Source organism: Fundulus heteroclitus, chromosome 22 (genome assembly GCF_011125445.2).
Source record: "Fundulus heteroclitus isolate FHET01 chromosome 22, MU-UCD_Fhet_4.1, whole genome shotgun sequence".
Taxonomy (NCBI): domain Eukaryota; kingdom Metazoa; phylum Chordata; class Actinopteri; order Cyprinodontiformes; family Fundulidae; genus Fundulus; species Fundulus heteroclitus.
Window position 1 is genome coordinate 18,419,103 of NC_046382.1, and position 18,669 is coordinate 18,437,771.

General features: G+C 41.7%; 1 protein-coding gene across 4 annotated transcripts in view; it reads right to left on the reverse strand.

The window, feature by feature from the left end:
• Nucleotides 1-791: 791 nt before the first annotated feature.
• The window catches only part of psme4a (proteasome activator subunit 4a), a 35,149-nt gene continuing 17,271 nt past the window's right edge, over nucleotides 792-18,669 (reverse strand). For 3 of the 4 annotated variants that reach the window (XM_036126124.1, XM_036126122.1, XM_036126125.1), the window contains 29 exons: nucleotides 18,149-18,306; nucleotides 17,924-18,019; nucleotides 17,756-17,811; nucleotides 17,602-17,658; nucleotides 17,447-17,502; nucleotides 15,788-15,886; nucleotides 15,592-15,654; nucleotides 14,903-14,998; nucleotides 14,627-14,758; nucleotides 14,326-14,535; nucleotides 13,466-13,602; nucleotides 11,907-11,960; nucleotides 11,693-11,822; nucleotides 11,507-11,597; nucleotides 11,238-11,391; nucleotides 11,043-11,112; nucleotides 10,833-10,958; nucleotides 10,597-10,749; nucleotides 9,794-9,898; nucleotides 9,604-9,695; nucleotides 8,079-8,210; nucleotides 7,776-7,984; nucleotides 7,572-7,657; nucleotides 7,314-7,442; nucleotides 5,706-5,861; nucleotides 3,062-3,224; nucleotides 2,829-2,962; nucleotides 2,606-2,746; nucleotides 792-1,630 (listed from right to left, as the gene is read on the reverse strand). In XM_036126124.1, the coding sequence (XP_035982017.1) occupies nucleotides 2,612-2,746; nucleotides 2,829-2,962; nucleotides 3,062-3,224; nucleotides 5,706-5,861; nucleotides 7,314-7,442; nucleotides 7,572-7,657; nucleotides 7,776-7,984; nucleotides 8,079-8,210; nucleotides 9,604-9,695; nucleotides 9,794-9,898; nucleotides 10,597-10,749; nucleotides 10,833-10,958; nucleotides 11,043-11,112; nucleotides 11,238-11,391; nucleotides 11,507-11,597; nucleotides 11,693-11,822; nucleotides 11,907-11,960; nucleotides 13,466-13,602; nucleotides 14,326-14,535; nucleotides 14,627-14,758; nucleotides 14,903-14,998; nucleotides 15,592-15,654; nucleotides 15,788-15,886; nucleotides 17,447-17,502; nucleotides 17,602-17,658; nucleotides 17,756-17,811; nucleotides 17,924-18,019; nucleotides 18,149-18,306 (3,279 nt within the window). In that variant the 3' untranslated portion in view covers nucleotides 792-1,630; nucleotides 2,606-2,611. The remainder of the gene's footprint in view (nucleotides 1,631-2,605; nucleotides 2,747-2,828; nucleotides 2,963-3,061; nucleotides 3,225-5,705; nucleotides 5,862-7,313; nucleotides 7,443-7,571; nucleotides 7,658-7,775; nucleotides 7,985-8,078; nucleotides 8,211-9,603; nucleotides 9,696-9,793; nucleotides 9,899-10,596; nucleotides 10,750-10,832; nucleotides 10,959-11,042; nucleotides 11,113-11,237; nucleotides 11,392-11,506; nucleotides 11,598-11,692; nucleotides 11,823-11,906; nucleotides 11,961-13,465; nucleotides 13,603-14,325; nucleotides 14,536-14,626; nucleotides 14,759-14,902; nucleotides 14,999-15,591; nucleotides 15,655-15,787; nucleotides 15,887-17,446; nucleotides 17,503-17,601; nucleotides 17,659-17,755; nucleotides 17,812-17,923; nucleotides 18,020-18,148; nucleotides 18,307-18,669) is intronic. The other variant, XM_036126123.1, reaches the window with a different exon arrangement.

The window sequence follows — 18,669 nt, forward strand, 5'->3', positions numbered from 1 at the left end:
ATGTTACTCATAAGTACTACTAAACACACACGTATAAATGGTAGTTTGAAACTACAGCATTTGATGAAATAAATTAGCATTTAACGCTAACGTATACTGAGCAAGTCATTCAGCAAATCCCCCTACATTTTTGAATTAGGAACTAGGAGTTAAATTGGGTTTTGCTATAAAGTCCCAATGGTGGAGGAAAATTGCACACATCATACGTACTCGTTCCTGACTGGGGGTGCTTAAGTTTTCAAAAGATCAGGGTGCTTTTACAACTCATCCTAAGTGCTGATAATTAGTAGTTCTATATCAGAAATGTATTTAGCTTTACCTGATTAAATAATACATCATATTTGTATAATTTAATTTTCTTGTAAAGGCACCTGATGGCAGGAGGCTGCGGCCCATCAGGACCAAAAACTCACGCCACAAGAAAATTTTTTTCCCCCATCTGCTACCAACCTTATCAACAAGGCCAAGAGTCGCCCGTGATTGTACTACGTTACCGGTTCATTGTGAATAGAAATTAGTAGCTTTAAAATCAAGAACAAAAGAAGAATTTGATTCTGATTTACCTTGTTGTAGCATGTCAAAGAAAAGTACACAAGTGCTATTTTTTGTTACAAAGTTTATTATCATCCCAGAAAATCTAAAAAAAAAAAAAGAAAAAAAAGAAAAATCACTGCAGTGTTGGCACTACACTATTTGTGAGGTACTAAATGCTTGGATGTTTCGACTGCTTTCAAGTCTGAGGAAAGAAACAGAACCAAAGTAACTTGATGTCATTTCAGTCATTTTTCAAAAAATGTCAAATATATCTGTGGGAAAGCGTCCATCAACAGACAGGCATATTTGGCTTTTTATTTTATTTTTCTCTATTGCGCTGAGACTTATGACACAGTGATGCCACAACGGTCGGGTCCTCACAGCAAACGCATCACGCAGAACAGCAGTGGGGAGAATGCTCCCTCCCTGGTAATGAAAATAGTTAAACAACTCAACCATCCAGATATTTTCAGATAAAGACTATGAAAAAAAAAAAAGAATTCAGAATTTAAAAAAAAAAGGTAAATAAATAAACATGTTTGTGCACATCTTCTATGCCATGATATATACATACATGATGCATATAGTCGTGTATAGAATGAACAACCACACAAACATTGTGTGCTGCAAATTCAACAGACCACTGTTTCATAGTTCATTCTCAGTGGCTTGTAGCAAACACATCACTGCCTGAAGATAGTAAAAGACTATTCTGTCCCGCTCTGGACGTTGCGTTGGCTCAGAGTGGATACTTGGGATATGATCCTGAGAAATGTATGTCACACTAGCAGATGTCTTCAAGCATCCCATGAACACGCGCAGACACATATCAGTGTACATGCGGGACACACAAGCCAGAAAGGGGGGGAGAAAAAAAAACAAAAAAAACAAACAAACATCTGTACAGTAATGTTACAAACTGCAGGTCATTCCTTCCTGTCACGATTGATCCTTAAATATTAAGTATAGAAGAAATGTAAAGGTGCTAAATACATAAATACACAACATTGCAGCTTCCATGTGTCGTCACTTGTCTTTGTCCTGGAACGAAGGACTCCTCTCCAGTGCGAGCTGGTGTCTGTCGTCTGGGGTGGTACTAAACAGAGAAACACAAACAGCTCTAAGAAAGGTTTAAGTAGCTGTCTGACTTCTTAACCGATCGATTAAAGCAGCTTTATTGCGGTAATAAAAAGCTTTCTGACTTCCCTGCAAACAGGTTGATACGATTAACAGGGTTCCCACACCTTGGTGAACATCAAATTCAAGGAACCTTTCAATGACTTTCCAGGACCAATTTCCTCAAATTCAAGGACCAGACGTGGCGGCATTTACCTACTGTGACCGCTGAATAGGTTATCATATTTTAATACAATGCAAATTCAATAAAAGACTAAACGGCATAGAAGTTGTTGGGTCAGAAGCAATGCAAGAAAGTGGACTTAATTTATAGCCTACATTGATATTGATCATATTCATAGCCTACATTTATATCCACAGTACATGGCTATGCCATACTACATTACATATTACATATGTAACATTATATATATACACATTAGCCTACTGTTTCATGGAATTTTGTGGAAAAAAGTGCAGCATTGAGATGTTCAGAATAATAATATCAATTTGTTTCACTTACTTTTATCTTTGATTAAGCTAGTTTTGGACTTTGACTCTGAAAAGTCGCTAAATATAGCGACAAAGTTGCTGAGTTGGCAACACTGCGTGAATGTAACCTATTGGACGCACGTAGGCCTAAACCGTAGCCTACCAACTAACGAAGAAGAGCGAACGTACTTTTGCAAATTAAAAGTCTGTGGAGTCAACATAATTTTAAAAGATCGTGTGGTAGTAAAATAATGACACATGAGTCGTCATCCGTGTGAACTTTAAACCCCACAAAAAAATTCAAGGACTTTCAAGGACAAGGTGTTTTTTTTTGGCTGTTTTCAAGAACTTTTAAGGGCCTTGAATTTATTTTTTCAGATTCACAAACTTTCAAGGATTTCAAGGACCCATGGGAACCCTGGATTAATACTTAAACTAGGCTACAAAATCAAAAATGCTTCACCAGGTTTCAGGCGTAGTAACAGGGGGAGACCAGCAGGTCGGTGAGGACCAACAGCTGGTCATCCGTGAACTGCTGCTTGTGCTGCTGCCAGTTGTCGTGATGAGTCCGTCGGAAGTTCGAAAGAGTTTTCTTCACGGTCATCTGAAACACACAGAACAACGACAACTCTGGTTATTTATCCGTCTGGGGCCGGAGGGGTGGTCAGCGAGGAAAAGACGCATACTTCAATGGGTTGGGTGTCATTGAGGTGGGCGCTCAGGTCCATTAGCAACTGGGGCATCCAGGTGGGAACGTCGTATGGGCTGGAGAGGATACAAGCGCTCAAACCCAGAACGCCCGCATGGCGGCGCACGAGGTCTGCGGGAGACGAACCAAAACGGGTGGCAAAGTAAGTGCATCATCGGTCGACGAATTGCAGTAGTTTAATTTCCAAACAACTGATGGCGACTTGTTTACCAGCTGAGGGGATGGTGTCCACGACAGAGCCGAGCTCCCGTTTCCGCTTCTTGGGCAAACGTGTCTTGCAGAGAGCCTCGAAATGCGCCTGCATGGGGTCATCCATGGAGAGGAAGTTGCACTGCAGGAAGCCACTTAGAGTGGTGGCGGCCATTTCTCGTACCTAGGACACAAAAGGTAAGGCGATGAGGAAGCTTACGTGCGTCGCTTCCCTGAAAAGCAGCAGTAAACACAACGCTCATAGCGATCCACCTGAGAGCACAGACAAAGAACACAACATTTAAAAGAAAAGGCTGCCTACAGCACCGTTCAGTCTGAATTAGTCCTCCGTTCACAACCAAATAACATGGAATCTTTGTGCTTTACAGATGCTTCGCAGTATATAACGGAATACAATGTTATTTCAGCTATTACAGTCAAAAAGTAGAACTTGCGTAAAGATAATTTTAAAACAGTGTTGATGATTGTGGCTTAAAGCTAATAAAAAAAGCAAAAATTCTGTTTCTCTGAAAATTTAAATACCCCATAATGGCAGTACGTAAGGAAACTACCACAGAGATGTTTTGTTTACACCATGTCATGACCTACTCATCTGTTGGGAAAACTGCTGACTCAGCAGTCCAGCAGAGGGTCACTGATACCCTCCGCAAGACAGGAAGTCATAAATGGTTATTGTCAAAGAAGCTCGCTGTTCACAGAGTTACGTATCCAAAATACATTTACAGGTAGTTGAATGGAGGAAAAAAAAAGTGTGGCAGAAAAAGATGCCTAAGAAGCAAAGGTTAACTGTTGCCTTAAATTCAATTGAATTTTATTTATATAGCGCCAATTCCCAACGCATGTCATTTCAAGGCTCTATACGAAGTCAAATTCAATCAGACAGACAGATTGGTCAAAATGTTTCTTATCTAAGGAAACCCAGTAGATTACATCAGGTCTTGACAAGCAGCATTCGTTCCTCATGAAACACCGTAGAGCCACAGTGGACAGTCGTCTGCATTGTCGACGGCTTTGCAGCAATCCCTCATACTGAGCAAGCATGAAGCGACAGTGGAGAGGAAAACTCCCCTTTAACAGGAAGGAAAACCTCCAGCAGAACCAGGCTTAGTGTGAACGTGCATCTGCCTCGACCGACAGAGCAAAGACACAGAAGCACACATTGATCCAGGAATCCTTTCTATGTTAGAGGGTAATGGCAGATGATCTGCCCTCCTGGATGGTGTCACAGCTAACAGAACACCAGACCAGGTGTACCTACTATGAAGAGAAAACAAGACAGAAAGAACTAAAAGTTGAAAGAACAACAAACAATGGAAATTGGAGAACAGTAGGAGAACTCAGCAGAGTGAGAAAAATAGGCCCTGATGTCCTCCATCAGCCTAAGCCTATCACAGCATAACTATAGAGGTAGCTCAGGGTAACATGAGCCACTCTAACTATAAGCTTTGTCAAAAAGGAAAGTTTTAAGATTAGTCTTAAAAGTAGACAGGGTGTCTGCCTCCCGGACCAAAACTGGGAGTTGGTTCCACAGGAGAGGAGCCTGATAGCTGAAGGATCTGCCTCCCATTCTACTTTTAGAGACTCTAGGAACCACCAGCAGACCTGCAGTCTGAGAGCGAAGTGCTCTGTTAGGAACATACGGATTGTGAAGTAAAACCCATTTAGAGTTTGGGGGCGATTCAAAAGATGGGGGCTGCAGCTGAAGTCAGTGCGATAAGAGCCACCGGCAGCAGACGTAACCGATGCATTCCTGCTTTCAGAAGGAAATAAAATGTGTGTTTCATTCTTCCTTCCAGAATCTCGTCGAAGAATTGAAGGAGGGCATTAACATTAATCTAAAAAAACGCCTTTTTGTCCAACCGGTGCTCCTGCCTATACAAATAAAGTAGAAAGGGTGTAGTTACCTAGTCAAATGTTCTTGCTGCATGGCAGGAAAAAGACAAGCAACAACGTGATGCGGTGCAGTTTGGGCCCGGTGGTGACAAACGGCAAACCGGTTTGGGAGCTGAAGAAAACCGGTGAGTGAGGCGTCTCCCCGGTTATTTAGGCTAAATGACCCATTGTACATCCTACAATAAGAGTTCCCAACTAAAATAAGATTATTGCTCTTAGCAGTGTTGTTCTGAGGTGACTTTTTTTTTTTTTTTTTTTCCCAAAACTTAATGTCAAAAGTGTCGTGTACAGTCCAGGTCAATAAGTGAGGCACGGGTTAGTTTAGAAGGTCAAACAAAATGGACAGTTTCACCCCCTGCCCGCCCCCACACAGACACACACGCTTTCTTTGTCTCTGTTCCTTTGCCTCTCCCCCTTGTCCTCCATTAAATTGAACATTATCTCCATAGCAACAGATTACTGCAGCCACTTGTTTCCATAGAAACAGAAAGAAGACTGGGGAGGGGGGGGGGGAGCAAAGAGCCAGGAGCAGAATGCTGAATCACTACAGTAGAGCTGAAAAGACAGTGCCAGTGCCTGCTAGCATAAACAAGCGTGCACCGGCCAAAAGCTTAGTGATCAGTTTTATACTCAGAGTGCATGTTTGTTTATCCTCCAACAACTGTGCACACAAGACATACATTCTCTATGTGACCCTTTGAAAGATGTTAATCTCAAAAATGGATGTCAGTTGTTTTGTTTTGTTTTTTACCTCAAGCTGCTCGTCCTCCAGGAGTTTTATCACCAGGCCCCGCACGTCTTTCACCGCTTTCTGGTCACTCATGAATGTGAACAGGTTGTAGAAAACCATGATTTGGAGGTAGGTGAGCACCGTGTAGCGGGCATGCCAAGAGCTGCTGCCAGCTATCTGTAACGCAACAACAACGGGGCGCATCAGTAACGACTCTTTGATTCACAAGACGAACAATGGATGCTGCGGATTGCTGCGCAGATAAGCTCATGACGATGAGATCCAGGAACTAAACGATACATTTCGTCAGCTGTTCATGTGACGCTGTAATCTAGGGAAGAATGTTAATTCCTGCATAAATCTTTGATTTAACTTTATAATCCTGTACCCTGGGAAATGGTTGGAGTTTGCAGAAAAAAGAAGTGAGATTCTGTTAAAAGAGACGGGCCATTTCTACCTGACCTGCAGCAGATAACCATCTTCACTGGGAATGAATCCAGATTATTTGGCCCTGAAGGCCGAAGCTAACAGCTGATGGGAGAGTGACCACGATCAAAGTGGACTTCTGTTGCACTAAAGCCACTTCAATCTAAGCCCTAGAAACATTGTCACACATGAGCTGGGTGGTTCTTAACACCGGCCGGCTATTTATATTATTTGTGTGGGAAATGTATGAAACACGTACTGAGAAAAGAATATGTAAAGCGGGTCAGATAAGTGCCTGAAAATTAAAGAAAAAGCTATGTAAAACTACTGACCTGAACACTGTACATGTTTGTTTCTCAGTACGTTTCAGATAGGAAGATCATTGCCAGTGCACCACCTCCTACCTCCATTTCTCAAGAAAATGATCACCAGCTTCTATATAATTAACAGCTCAAAGAACATGGGATGATGATGATTTTAAAGGCTCATTACATAGCGTTACAATGTCGTCTTAAACCGGCAGAAGTCTGATTTTCTCCCTGGTCCCTCTCCGATTTCTTTATACTAAAGGACCTTTCTACTGCAGCGTCGTTTACTGCTTGGTAAGACATGAATTGATCGTAACATTTTAGCAAAGCCTGACTTCAGAAATCCTAAACTATCCCTTCTGCTAGGTTGCTGGTGAAGATTCTCAGTCATCCAGGTCATGGTCATTCCAAAAAAAGTAAAAAACAAAGCAACTGGACTTGTTTTCCGTAGTTGAAGACGTTTCGCTTCCTCTACCGGAAGCTTTCTCAATTCAAAAAGTCTGGAGTAATGTGGAGTAACAAGCTTCGGGTGATCAAAACATCGTTCCTTTAAGCCAAGCCAATAACAACCCTAACGACTCCTCGTTACAGAGGAGTGGACCAGTTTCTGTTCAATCTGCTGGCTTCATGGCTTTAACGACCGCCCATTACTAAGGGGTGGACCTGTTTCGATTGAATTTCCATGTTATCTAAGCCTACAAGGCCTTTGTTGGGCAGGAGTATAAAGCTTGTTACTCTACATTACTCCAGACTTTTTGAATTGAGAAAGCTTCCTGGAGAGGAAGCGAAACGTCTTCAACTACAAAAAACAAGTCCAGTTGCTTTGTTTTTTTACTTTTTTTGGAACTTCTACTAGGTTATATGGACCAACAACTTAGGCTTCCAGACGACGCACCTCTTTTAGGACATCGAGGACCATGGGGATTTGATCTGTGTAGAGGAGTCCCTGAGACATTAGAGACAGACAGGTCTTGGCATCCCTCTTCAGTTCATCATAACTGTCATCGTTTTCAACTGGAGCAATCTGGGAAAAAAGACAGAGAGAGAGAGATCAGATCCCAATTCTTTCTGTGGCGCATATGTTCATGAGACAAAGCTGAAACCTGGATGACGCTAAAAGGCCAAATGATGTATACACGAGGGTATATTCTACCTTGAAGAGGAGAGGAAGCAGCTGTAGTTGCTCCGGGACGGCGGTGGTGAAAGAGCGACCGGCGCTTGCAATCAACCACTTGAGCACTGTGGAGATTTAAGACGAGGTCCATTTAAATAACGCCTAACCAGCTTTGAATGTTGCAGCTGATCACTGCTGGTTGCTACAGGCTCCCGACCGTTTCTGCCGCAGGGATACACTCGCCTGTTTTCAGTAACTTTATTGCTTGCGTTCTCTCGTCCTGCTCCCCGACCTCGTTCTCCTCGATGACGTGGTTCTGGATCTCCTCGTCCCCCTCGGTCAGGGGTTTGAGCTTCAGCAGGATTCGCTCCGTGAAGTCTGAGATGCGCGGGGACGTGGTGGGCTGGGTGAAAGGCAAGTTGACGTCAATCATGAAGATGTACGTGAGCACGCTGGAAGGACGGCAAATCAGAAACGAGATCAGATTAACGCATCGATATATGAATTGCTATTTTTACTATGAATGAATAAAATAAAATCCCTCACCTTCCGATGCGCTCCCGTACGTTCTTGTACACTTGTGTGAGTTTGGGCTCCAGATACTGAAGCAATCTGTGCAAAAGCTCAGGCACACGCCACTCCTGCTGGGCTAGACCTCCTTGCAGCACGTAGAGACGACTAGAGAGACACAAAAAAAACCTGCTGACAATTTGCCAGAAACATCCAAAGCTAAAAACAGAAAACACAGCACTACGACATATTGAAAGTCAAAAGGAATGTGCCACAGTTTCTATTTACATTTAGCAGGCTATTGTGTCAAAGCTGATTTATAGTTTCTTGTTTAAGGGCACTGGGACATCAGCCAGTCACACTTAGTTTTCGCTGAATTTAATTGTAATGTGAAAAGTGACAAACATAAATCCCCCTTACATACCAAAATACATTCAAAGACAATGATAAACATCGCCTCTTCTCAGGAAGAGCCCAAGAAAGCCTGTAAATAGTTTGCTGAAGATAAGCAGACCAAGAACATGATTACTGAGGTCTGAAGAGACAAAGATCAACTTATTTGGTTCAGATGGTGTCAAGCGTGTGTGGCGGAAACCAGATGAGACACAAATACAACTGTTTTGTCTAAAGTATGGTGGTGGAAGTGTGATGGTTTGAGTGCTGCCAGCTACAACACACTGACGGGAACCATGAATGCCACCATGGGCTGTCGCATACGGAAGAGGAGCACAATCCCCCGCCCTTTGGTAACTGAGCCGCGGGGCAGTAATCCCACATGAAAATAGCCCCAAACACACCTCCAAGGAAACCACTGCCTTGCTAAAGAGACTGAGGGTAAAGGTGCTGGACTGGCCCGGCACGTCTTCAGACCTAAACCCCACTGAACAGTTGTGGGAAATCCTAAAACAGATGCTGAAGGATTGGAAGGTCTCTAATATCCATCAGCTCCATAAAGTCATCTTGGAGGAGTGGAAGAGGGCTGCAGCGGACACCTGCGAAGCTTGAGTGAACTCCTGGCCCAAGGGACCTAAGGCAGAATCACACTTAGGACACAAATAACCTACTTTCAGTAAGGAGCGCACTCACTCACTTTTGTTGCCAGCAGTTTTAACATTAACGGCTTTGTGTCAAGTTATTTTGAGGGGACAGTTATACGAGTTGTACACTGACTCGTTTAAATTGGATCAAAGTATAATATCTCCAGTGTTGTCCCATGAAAAGATATAAAATATGAAAAATGTTAATGATGCGCACACCTTCGTGAGATACTGTAATTTGTTTTTTTTCCTTTTTATATCCCATCTACATTGTTTGTGCTGCTCTGTGCTCATTAATCCAACGCTAACTAATTTTTTTTTTACCCACACCGTTTCAGAAAATCCCACCACTATTTGCTTCTAACTACCATCTGTGCTTTTCAGCTATTAAAAGCGCTCCTCTTCACTGGTGCTCAGCAGCTGTGACTCTTATGCTTTTCAATGGCTTCCCATTGGTGCTGGGAGAGGCTCGTGTCACGTGACACGGCTGGGGGGTGCGGCAAAGCTGATGCGTTTGTCCTCACCAGGCATCTACAAAAGAGCCCCCCTCTCCGTTGACGGGAGATTCCATGAGCATCTCGAACAGCCGATGAAGCTTGCGTGGGTCTCTGCTCTCCTGCAAAAACAAAAATAAACAAGCAATTTAAGTACATCAAGTTAAACAAACAAAAGCATGATAGAAGCGCGACGATAATTCGAGTAAAAAGGTCTTACACAGGCTGTGGCGATGCAGGTACCCCAGTCTGCGTAGGTCTCTATTGTGATGTTGGACAACGCGGTACGGAGCAAAGGACACAACAGCTCCCAAAGGCTCTCAACCTGCCGACAGGACACATTTTCATTATGAACGGCATAACCACAGTCCGCACTGAATGGTGACTTAACAAATAAACTGGACCTATGTAAAATTCAGAAAGCCATTTGGGAATTTTGCAAACACTTTTTAGTTCGTCTGCTCTCTTAGCAGATTTGAAATGTATATTTTGAGCGACGTTTTGTTGGGAGGCTCAGAGTAAAAACAGAACACAAATTATCTACGATCGGATGTGGGTCCACAACTAGATCCTTACCATTTTATTTATAAATGTAAGCGAAGCACTGATACTTGCAATGGCGTAGTGCAGCTAGTGGCTGAACGACCTAGAAAACCCCAAGACTTATGTTAGACTGCTTTTTGCTCATTTTAGTTTGGCTTTTAACACTCTCCATTCTCATGTCCTTCTGTCTACAATGAAAAAAAAAAAAAATGTCAACCCATATATCATCAGATGGTTTCACTCATTCCTTTTTAGTTGTTCCCAGCAAGTCCAGGTGAACAGGACCTTATCTGATCTTCTGAACAATTTATTGACTCCAAGTAGGCTACAAATAGTGAACTGGAGAACTATGTATCCCATAAGTCCCGCAACCCGAGGATGAGCAGCAGACAATGATGGTAGGATAGGTTATAGTTGGACAAATAGCATAAAACAGTAAATCTAGGATATCTATCCAGTGTATGCATTTTAAATGTGTACCTTAGAGAAGCTCCAGTGTTTGCAGCCCCTTATCAGACCTGAGATTATCTCTGCTACACAACGCTGCTTGCTCTCATGCGAGTCGGACACCAGCCGCTCCATGTGAGGCCGCAACACGGGCAGAAAGGCGTCGCCAAAGTTACGGAACAATCCCTGGAAGAGTGAGAGGAGGGGAAATTAGCGTCAGCGTTTTTCCCGCTTCGCGTTGTAAACCCGCGGTTTGTGTCGGATCTCACCTTGAACAGACAGAACCTGCGAGGGCTGAACTTGTCCTTGCCCTTACGATCCTCAAGAGAGAGAAACTCGATGAACTGGTTGATGAACACGGGGTCCGTGAAATGGTCAAAGATGATCAGCTCCCGCTGGAGAAAAGAACATAAAAGTGATTTTTACTGATCGCCATGACCAGGCTCTCTAAACGCCTCGTGTTATTTTAGGGGACGAACCTCAGTCATTTCGGTTCTGCTCAGATTCTGTTTGGGCTGCTCCTCCTCCGGCGCGTAGATCAGCATTTTTCTACAGATCAAATACGAAGTGAGAATAAAACAAAACCCGAAAGGTGTTTTTTATATTCAGAATAAACAAAAAAAAAAAGGATGAAATAAATCAGAACAGAGAAATAATGGATTTGAAATTGGAACCTTGGCCAGCAGTAGTATCCCCAGTGAGTCTTTTCCACAAAGACACAGAGATCCCACTCTTGTTGTGTGCGTGGAAGGTTGCTGCTGTTATACTGGAGCCACTGGTTGTCTGGACGGTCCCCTGCTACAATCCTGCTGAGCTCCATCGTCTCGCCTAACAAAAATACGCAGAGTTTTAAGATGACACCAAACTGCAATAATAATAATAATAATAATAAAAAAAGAGTTAAAAATATATACTAAAGAAAACAAGAGAAGTAAAAACTTACATTTCTTGGAAAGCTCAGCTGGGCTGACTGGGACTTTCTTGTGAGGTCTTTTTATTTGTTTCATGATTCCAGCCACAGCCGATATTGCCACCTAAAAATGAGGAACAATTATAGCCCTTAAAAAATGTTTTACAGGATCCTAGTCTGAGCGGTATTTCTACACGGCCTCAGCGATGCGTGCCCCACCTTGCGGACGTAGAGGGAGTCGTGGTTGAGGCTCTTCACAAAGAACGTAACAGCTGCAGGTGGCAGCTGGTGGTCGTCTCGCAGCAGCAAGGACAGAAAGCCAATGGAAATGTGCTCAAACTTCCAAGGCCTGCGCCGATAAACGGGAAAGTGTTATTAGCGGCAAAGAGGAAATCTAAAGAAAGATCTTAAAAAGTTAATTGCAACAACCTACAAGTTTCTGTTGCTGAGGCAATCTATCAGATCCCCGATGAGACCTTTGTACTTCCTGCAAAAAACACAAAAGAAAATTTGTTTCCTCATCTGATGAGTAAAGAAAATGAATTAACTTCTTTAGACTTTGAGTTTGAGACACAACCCCTCCCGCTCTGTCATTTCAGCTTCCCCCCACCATCCCCCATCAAAACATTGAAAGAATGGCAGAGCGGCTCTCCACAGCTCCGCTTTTGGCGAAAAAGTTGAGAAACACTGAGGCTGACATCCCTTTGGAAAAGATGACAAAACTGTGTCCGTTTCTAAAGAAGCACTGCAAACAGGGAGGAGCCCTACCTGAAAATGTAAGCAGTCTTCGCCAACTTCACCTACTCATAATTCTGAAATTGAGAGGTCCTATTTTATTTTTTTAATTGAAAAAGCTAATGGAGCACTTTTATTTATAACAATTGGTTCATAACCATTAATATTTTGTTAGTACTTAGAGTGCAGTGTTATGTTGCATAATGCAGTAAAAGTATTGAGTAAATGTGATGTTTTTTACCTCAAATTTAAGGTCATTCCTATTTTATTTGTGTACATCATCAACATTAAAAGCACATTCTTTTTACGACTGAAATAACAGTAAAGGGTAAAAAAACCGAATTTGTAAAAATTAAAACGGAAAAAACAGAATTTTCAAAAATTAAAACGGAAAAAACGGAATTTGGTAAAAAATAAAACGTAATTTGGGAAAAAATAAAAAACGGATTTTATAGGGCCCTAGAATCAGCTGATTTTCAGCTTGATCCGTACATCAGAAACGGATCTGGGAACGCACAGCGCCCAACTGACTACCAGGTCGCTTAACAACACGGCCATTCAGAGCAGATGCCGGCACTGAGTGAAGATTGAAAGTTTGTCACTTTCATTAAAAGTAAAGTGTTTAAAATTGAAGTCAGAGGAAGGGCCAAAAGGGATATGGGCTTTTTAAAGTGTAATTGTACTTTTTGATGTTATTTTTAAACTTGAAAGGAGACTAACGGATACCAGGAAAGCAGAGAGCACGGTGTAGTTTCAACCTCTGTAAAGAAAAATGTCGATTTGAAAATGTTGGCAGCCTAATGAAAATCTGAGTTAATGTAAGGTTATACATCCACCCTCAACATTTGGTAATAACTGTGCAAATCTGGACAGTAAGACAAGTAAAAACATAAACTCCATTTCTCTTTGTGTTAAGACACTAGTAAAACCCCTGTATATTAATTGCTCTCGCATATGCCAGGGCGTTGTTCCTGTTTATAGCATAAGAGTTACACCCAACAGGAAGGCCAGAAATAAATAAGTTGAGCGCTTGCAATAAATGTTCTTTAAGATAAATCAGGAAAATGGTTTAATTTCGTATCGGCTGGTCAAAACTTTACCAAAAATGGAAATCAGCTCTGATTGGGGCACGTCGAGTTTAAACATCTCAAGGAGCCCAGGGCGGTTGGGTTGTTCTTCTGAGTTTATTCTAAGTTTTGTAAGAGTTATTCTCAAGAAAGCAGCACTGCACTGTAAGGCTGCTGGTCCAAAACTTACTCAACAGCCTCAGAGTTTTTCAGCTTCTGTCGTTTAAGACCCTGCTCCGTTTCCTCCTCGGAGGGCACAGCGTCGACAGGGAAAGGACTTCCTGTAGTCATTAGTAGTTTTGCCACGGCACAACACTCCTCTGGGACCTAAAGACAGAGACAAAAAGACAAAAAAGACAAAAAATAAATCAGGTCAGAGATATTCTGTTTATATAGGCACAGAAAGGAGAGACGGGCAGTAGAAAGCACAGACCAAAGAACTTTACAATGTAACATCATTGATATTAATAATGCCTTTAGACACCTTCAAGGTTTTCATATGTCCTCCACATTTTATGAAGTTTCAGCCTGAGCTGTAAAGGAAGCTCTTTCAGGCTTTAAAATTCACCAGGGCTGCACAACTTCAGGAAAATCCCGATAGCATAGCTCAAAATTGTGATTACAATATTCCTATGATTAACCTACACTTTGTAAACACCTTACATATGCAGTTATGACTTTTTGCCCCTAATTTTGTCTGGCTGGCAACTTGTTGGTTGTTCCAAATACTAAAAAAAACAAAAAAAAAACATGACATTATAATTAACCATTTTCAACTGTGTAAAACATTTGTGAATGGAAAGCCTTTATAGAAGTAAACACATCAAGGACAACAGCTACGTAAGACAACAACAACCAAATGCAGGCATTATACTAAAGGAACTTAAAATATAAAGATTAAATTAAACTAAATCAAAGCCTCAAACCTCAGCATCTGAAAATGTTCTAAGTGCCAAATAACTTGGAAAACAGAATTTTAAACTTCAAGCTTCCAGTTTTACGACGGACGGCAGATGCACTTCTTGTTTTTAATCCGCTGCAGGAACTTACAGAGAAGTCGACGCCGATGGTCTCGTACTGCCGATGGATTTTGTCTGCAAGGTCGTCAAAAAGTCGCACGATTGAAGGTTTCTCAAGAGACATGGCTGAGCTGAGGCCAGAACGCACAATGCCAGGCCATGTGAGAGCAATGCAGTCCCAGTCGTGCAGATTGGCCAGACACACTCCGCTGTGATTCCCGAGCAGACAGTACAGCGCGCCCTGGAACGTATAGATTTAATACATACATGTATTAATCGCTTCTAAACACAGACTGGTAAACGGTTCTCTGCTATGGAGAGGACGGCCATACTTTGAACTGCTGCTGAGTGACACGGCTGTTCTCTGGGTTAAGAAACTCGAGGACATGTGGGATCAGGTCCCTGCAGCAGAAATTGTAGGTTCCCAGAGCGGTGAACAGCACACTTTGAGCTCTGCTGCGTATCTGGAAGGCATTAAAAGCCGTGTTTTGAAGAGTGCAATAAAGACGTGAAATTGAATGAAACAGACAAAGCTCTGTTTTATAAAAAAAAAAACAAAAAAAAAAAAACTTTATACTTTGTATAAAAGAGCCGCCCAACAAACTCACCTGACTGTATGTGCTTGTGGAAAGCCTGAGCAGGTCTTTCATCAGCTCCTGGTGAGTGGTCCTATACTGACATCCTTCCACCGTTAGCTTCCTCAGCTAAAAAAACACAAAACTCTAAAGTTGATGAATGCAAAAACACTTTGATACTCAAACGGTGCTGATAACCAGCCGCAACAAAACGTAGCTTAAATCTAGGAAAACAACGCTCAATGGTGCTGAAAGGCGTCGCATATTAAATGACAATGCTTTGTGCTTTTCTCACGGCTTCCTTCTTTGATCATATATTTAAAATGGTCCATATAAAGCTGCTTTTAATAAGAGACGTTTTATTTCTCTGCAGACAGCGACATGAATCAGAAGTGATACCAGGAAGTGCTTCATTAAGACTAGACATTTGTGTAAACCCTCAAGGATGATGTTCTGCTTTGATAAAATCCAGACAGCTTGAAAACTATTTTTTTCCCCAAACGCTTAAGAGTTATCTGATAAAAAAAAAAAAAATAACTCCCATTAATTGAAGTTGGACAACACATTTACACCGAAACATATGATGGGTCTGACAGAAATGTATAAATGATGAAACAAGTTGCATATATTTAAGGTTTTCTGTAATAAAAAGACAAAGAGCCTTGTAGAAGTTGCTCATTCTAACAATCTGAGCGGGTGGAGCACGCAGACGTATCGCTTACCTCATGCTGGAGCATGACTCTGTCAATGAGCAGAGCTCTGATGTGCTGTTTTCTACCGTGAAGCTGCAGATACAACAAGATGTTACACATTTGCAATCAGCATCAGCCGGCACCGTACAATCCTTCAGTAAACCTTCATGAAACCCTTCGCCCAACCTAGCAGCGGTACGTGAAACACAAAAAAACGGACTCTCACTCTGTTCTCCATAGATTTCTTCACAAGGTTGAAGCTCTTCCAGCGCGAGTCGAACTCGTGCTTGTGAGAACCTTTAAAGTGCAGAAGATCACTGATGATCTGAAACGCATCAGAAACATAATTGGTTAGTAGAGCGGACCAGAGCATGAATAACATTTCTTGAAAAATCAACAAGCAACTTAAGACAGCAAATATGACTGTTTAAGCATAAAACAATACGCCTAAAACATTTTCATCATTTCCTGACCAAAAAAAGCATCATATTAAAAGGTTCAGAAGGAACAGTAGTGTATGGATGCAATTAGATCCATACTGGGATCATAAAGGGCAATGTAAACTATTTGACTTGCAAATAGCAGCACATCTGGGCCATCAGAGGTTGTATACGGCTGAGGGATTTTGTCACGGACAGCAGCTGGAGGATCTGACAACCAGTCAACTGTGAACGAAGGTTTCTGCACAGACGTGTTGGGCTGTTTTACCAGCACTTGGGGCATAATCAAGCTTGCATTTCCCAGTACGCGCAAAGCTGTATTTAAGCATTTCCCCGATATGCGTGGGGTGCACTAACCGGGGTGTAGCGGTACGTAAAGGTGTATGAGTGCCTTTAGGTAAGCTGCTTCCGACACATGTGCACCACACAGGACTGAAAGCTGCACAAGCTGCATTCCCCAAAATTAAACCCACATGAAACCGCAAACGCCGGTCAGTTCTGTTTAACCATTTAAAGCCTGATGCAAGAAAGAGGAATCAGAATTAAATTTTTACACTGAGCTGGGGGGTTTTTTCGGAGGATTTTTAGAAAACACTTTAAAGCATTGATTGTTTTTTTTTATGAATTTTTTGTATAATTGGTACAATTTTCTTTTCGCGGTTGTATAAATACAACAGAAATATTACACATATATGCGTTCTAACAAGACATTTAAACATTTACACTGCAAAAACGGATCTAAAAATAAGTAAAATGTTCTTAAAGTTAATGTATTTATCCTTGATTTGAGCAGGTAAATAAGATTATCTGCCCATGGAATGAGTATTTTGACCCCTAAAATAAGATAATTAGACATCCTGCACTTGAAATAAGATGATTGAGATGAGTTGTTCCTATTTTAAGTGCAAAAATCTTAGTCCATTGGCAAATCATCTTATTTACCTGCTCAAATCAAGGACAAATACACAGATTTTAAGATCATTTTACTTATTTCTAGTTCTATTTTTGCAGTGTGCACTTTTACCTCTTTTAAAACTTTATCTTTAAAAAGCATTTTGAGAAGGAGTAAAATATCTGTACATTTACTCCACCCAGCAGGTTTTTGAGGAAAGACGCAGCAAAAAAAGATTTGTTGGCGCTGAATAGCTGACGGGTCTACATGGCATTCTCTGTCTGGTGAGATCATTCGCCGTTTTTAATTGGTTCTCCAGGTAATTCGGCAGCTGCTTGTAACACGTTACTGGAACATATGACCGCAATTCATCGCCGATGAACGTATGAATAAGGCCGTTTATCACCTTATTGTCTCATATTTACATCCAAGCAGACTTCAGATTGATAGTTTGTTATTTAACTTATCCTCTCAGTGAGTGGACTAACTTAAAAAAAAAGGCCCAGCTGTGTCAACTGTGTCTTTTCTGATCATTGCTACACTTCCTGCCCACCTTGATGATGGAGAAAAGAGACTTTGTGTCGTCTTCAGAGTGCTCCAGAATATAATCTGCAAATACAGCAAAACGAAATGTATAAATATGAACGAGAAATACAGCGGGTTAGTTTAAATAGCTGTAATAAAAGTAACAAGTTGGTGAATACTAACGCAGGAGACTTCTCATCACGTTGTAAATTGCATCTCTGTAGTTCTCTCTGGTCTCGTCTACAGGTACAGAGAATCGACGAGGTAAGAATACAACAATAAACTTTAAATTTCGGTTGAAAATGTATAGTTGAGCTTTTGTTTGACAGTGACGTACCATAGTCCATTCCTGTGTAGAGCGTAGTCTCTTCCAGATTCACCATGCTGTGAACCCTGAGAGAAAAGGAGCATCTTTAAATCACCAAATTAGCTCTGGAAATAACAGTTTGCCTTTGATTAAATAAAACGGTTTAATTCAGGAGGAAAAATGTTTGTGAGCGCTCACAGGTTAGGGATGGGCTCTCCTTTCAGTGGAGGCATCAGACCTCCAGCTCCCAGGAGACAGTGCTGAACAATGGTGAGGCTTTGTAGGACGTCATCTCTAGAAAAGAAAAAAAGCATCCAAATTTAGGATTATTGTGGGCATCTGATTAAATATTTAGCCGATTCATCTTAAAATTTCTTTAAATAAAACTAGGGAGACGACGACGGGACTGTGAGTGCGTCTCACCGGCTCATTTCCTGTTCTCCTTTTGAAAACCTCTGCAGGCGTTGAAGTTCAGGCTGGAGTAGTAGGTCTAGCAAATAAAAAGCCAACGATATCTCTTCGACGCTGGGGACGTGCCACCGGATATCCAGATTCCACAAATCTCCAGGCCGACCCCAGTCCTACATAGACAACAAAAAACCCAGAAGAACAATTTGTTTCTAAAAGTCACGTTTCTCACTTGTCTTTGATGTTGCTAATGACATTTATTTGACCCGACTCTCGCCAGATGGATTTTATTCCTCAGAGCTCCACACAGCCATTTGGAATCGCTCCAGATGCATTTCAATAGGAGGGGCCTTATCAAAAATCCATGCATATGATTGGATAAACCACTTGTTCGTCATCTTTACTGATTTGCTACTTAAACCGCTCTCATCGAAACCATCGTTTCCACCAACAAAAGCCTTCAAAGCCATTCTCTGGTGTTCTTTTTAAAGAATCAATATTCTGCGGATCGGATGGAAATAGCAGCATCAATGTTA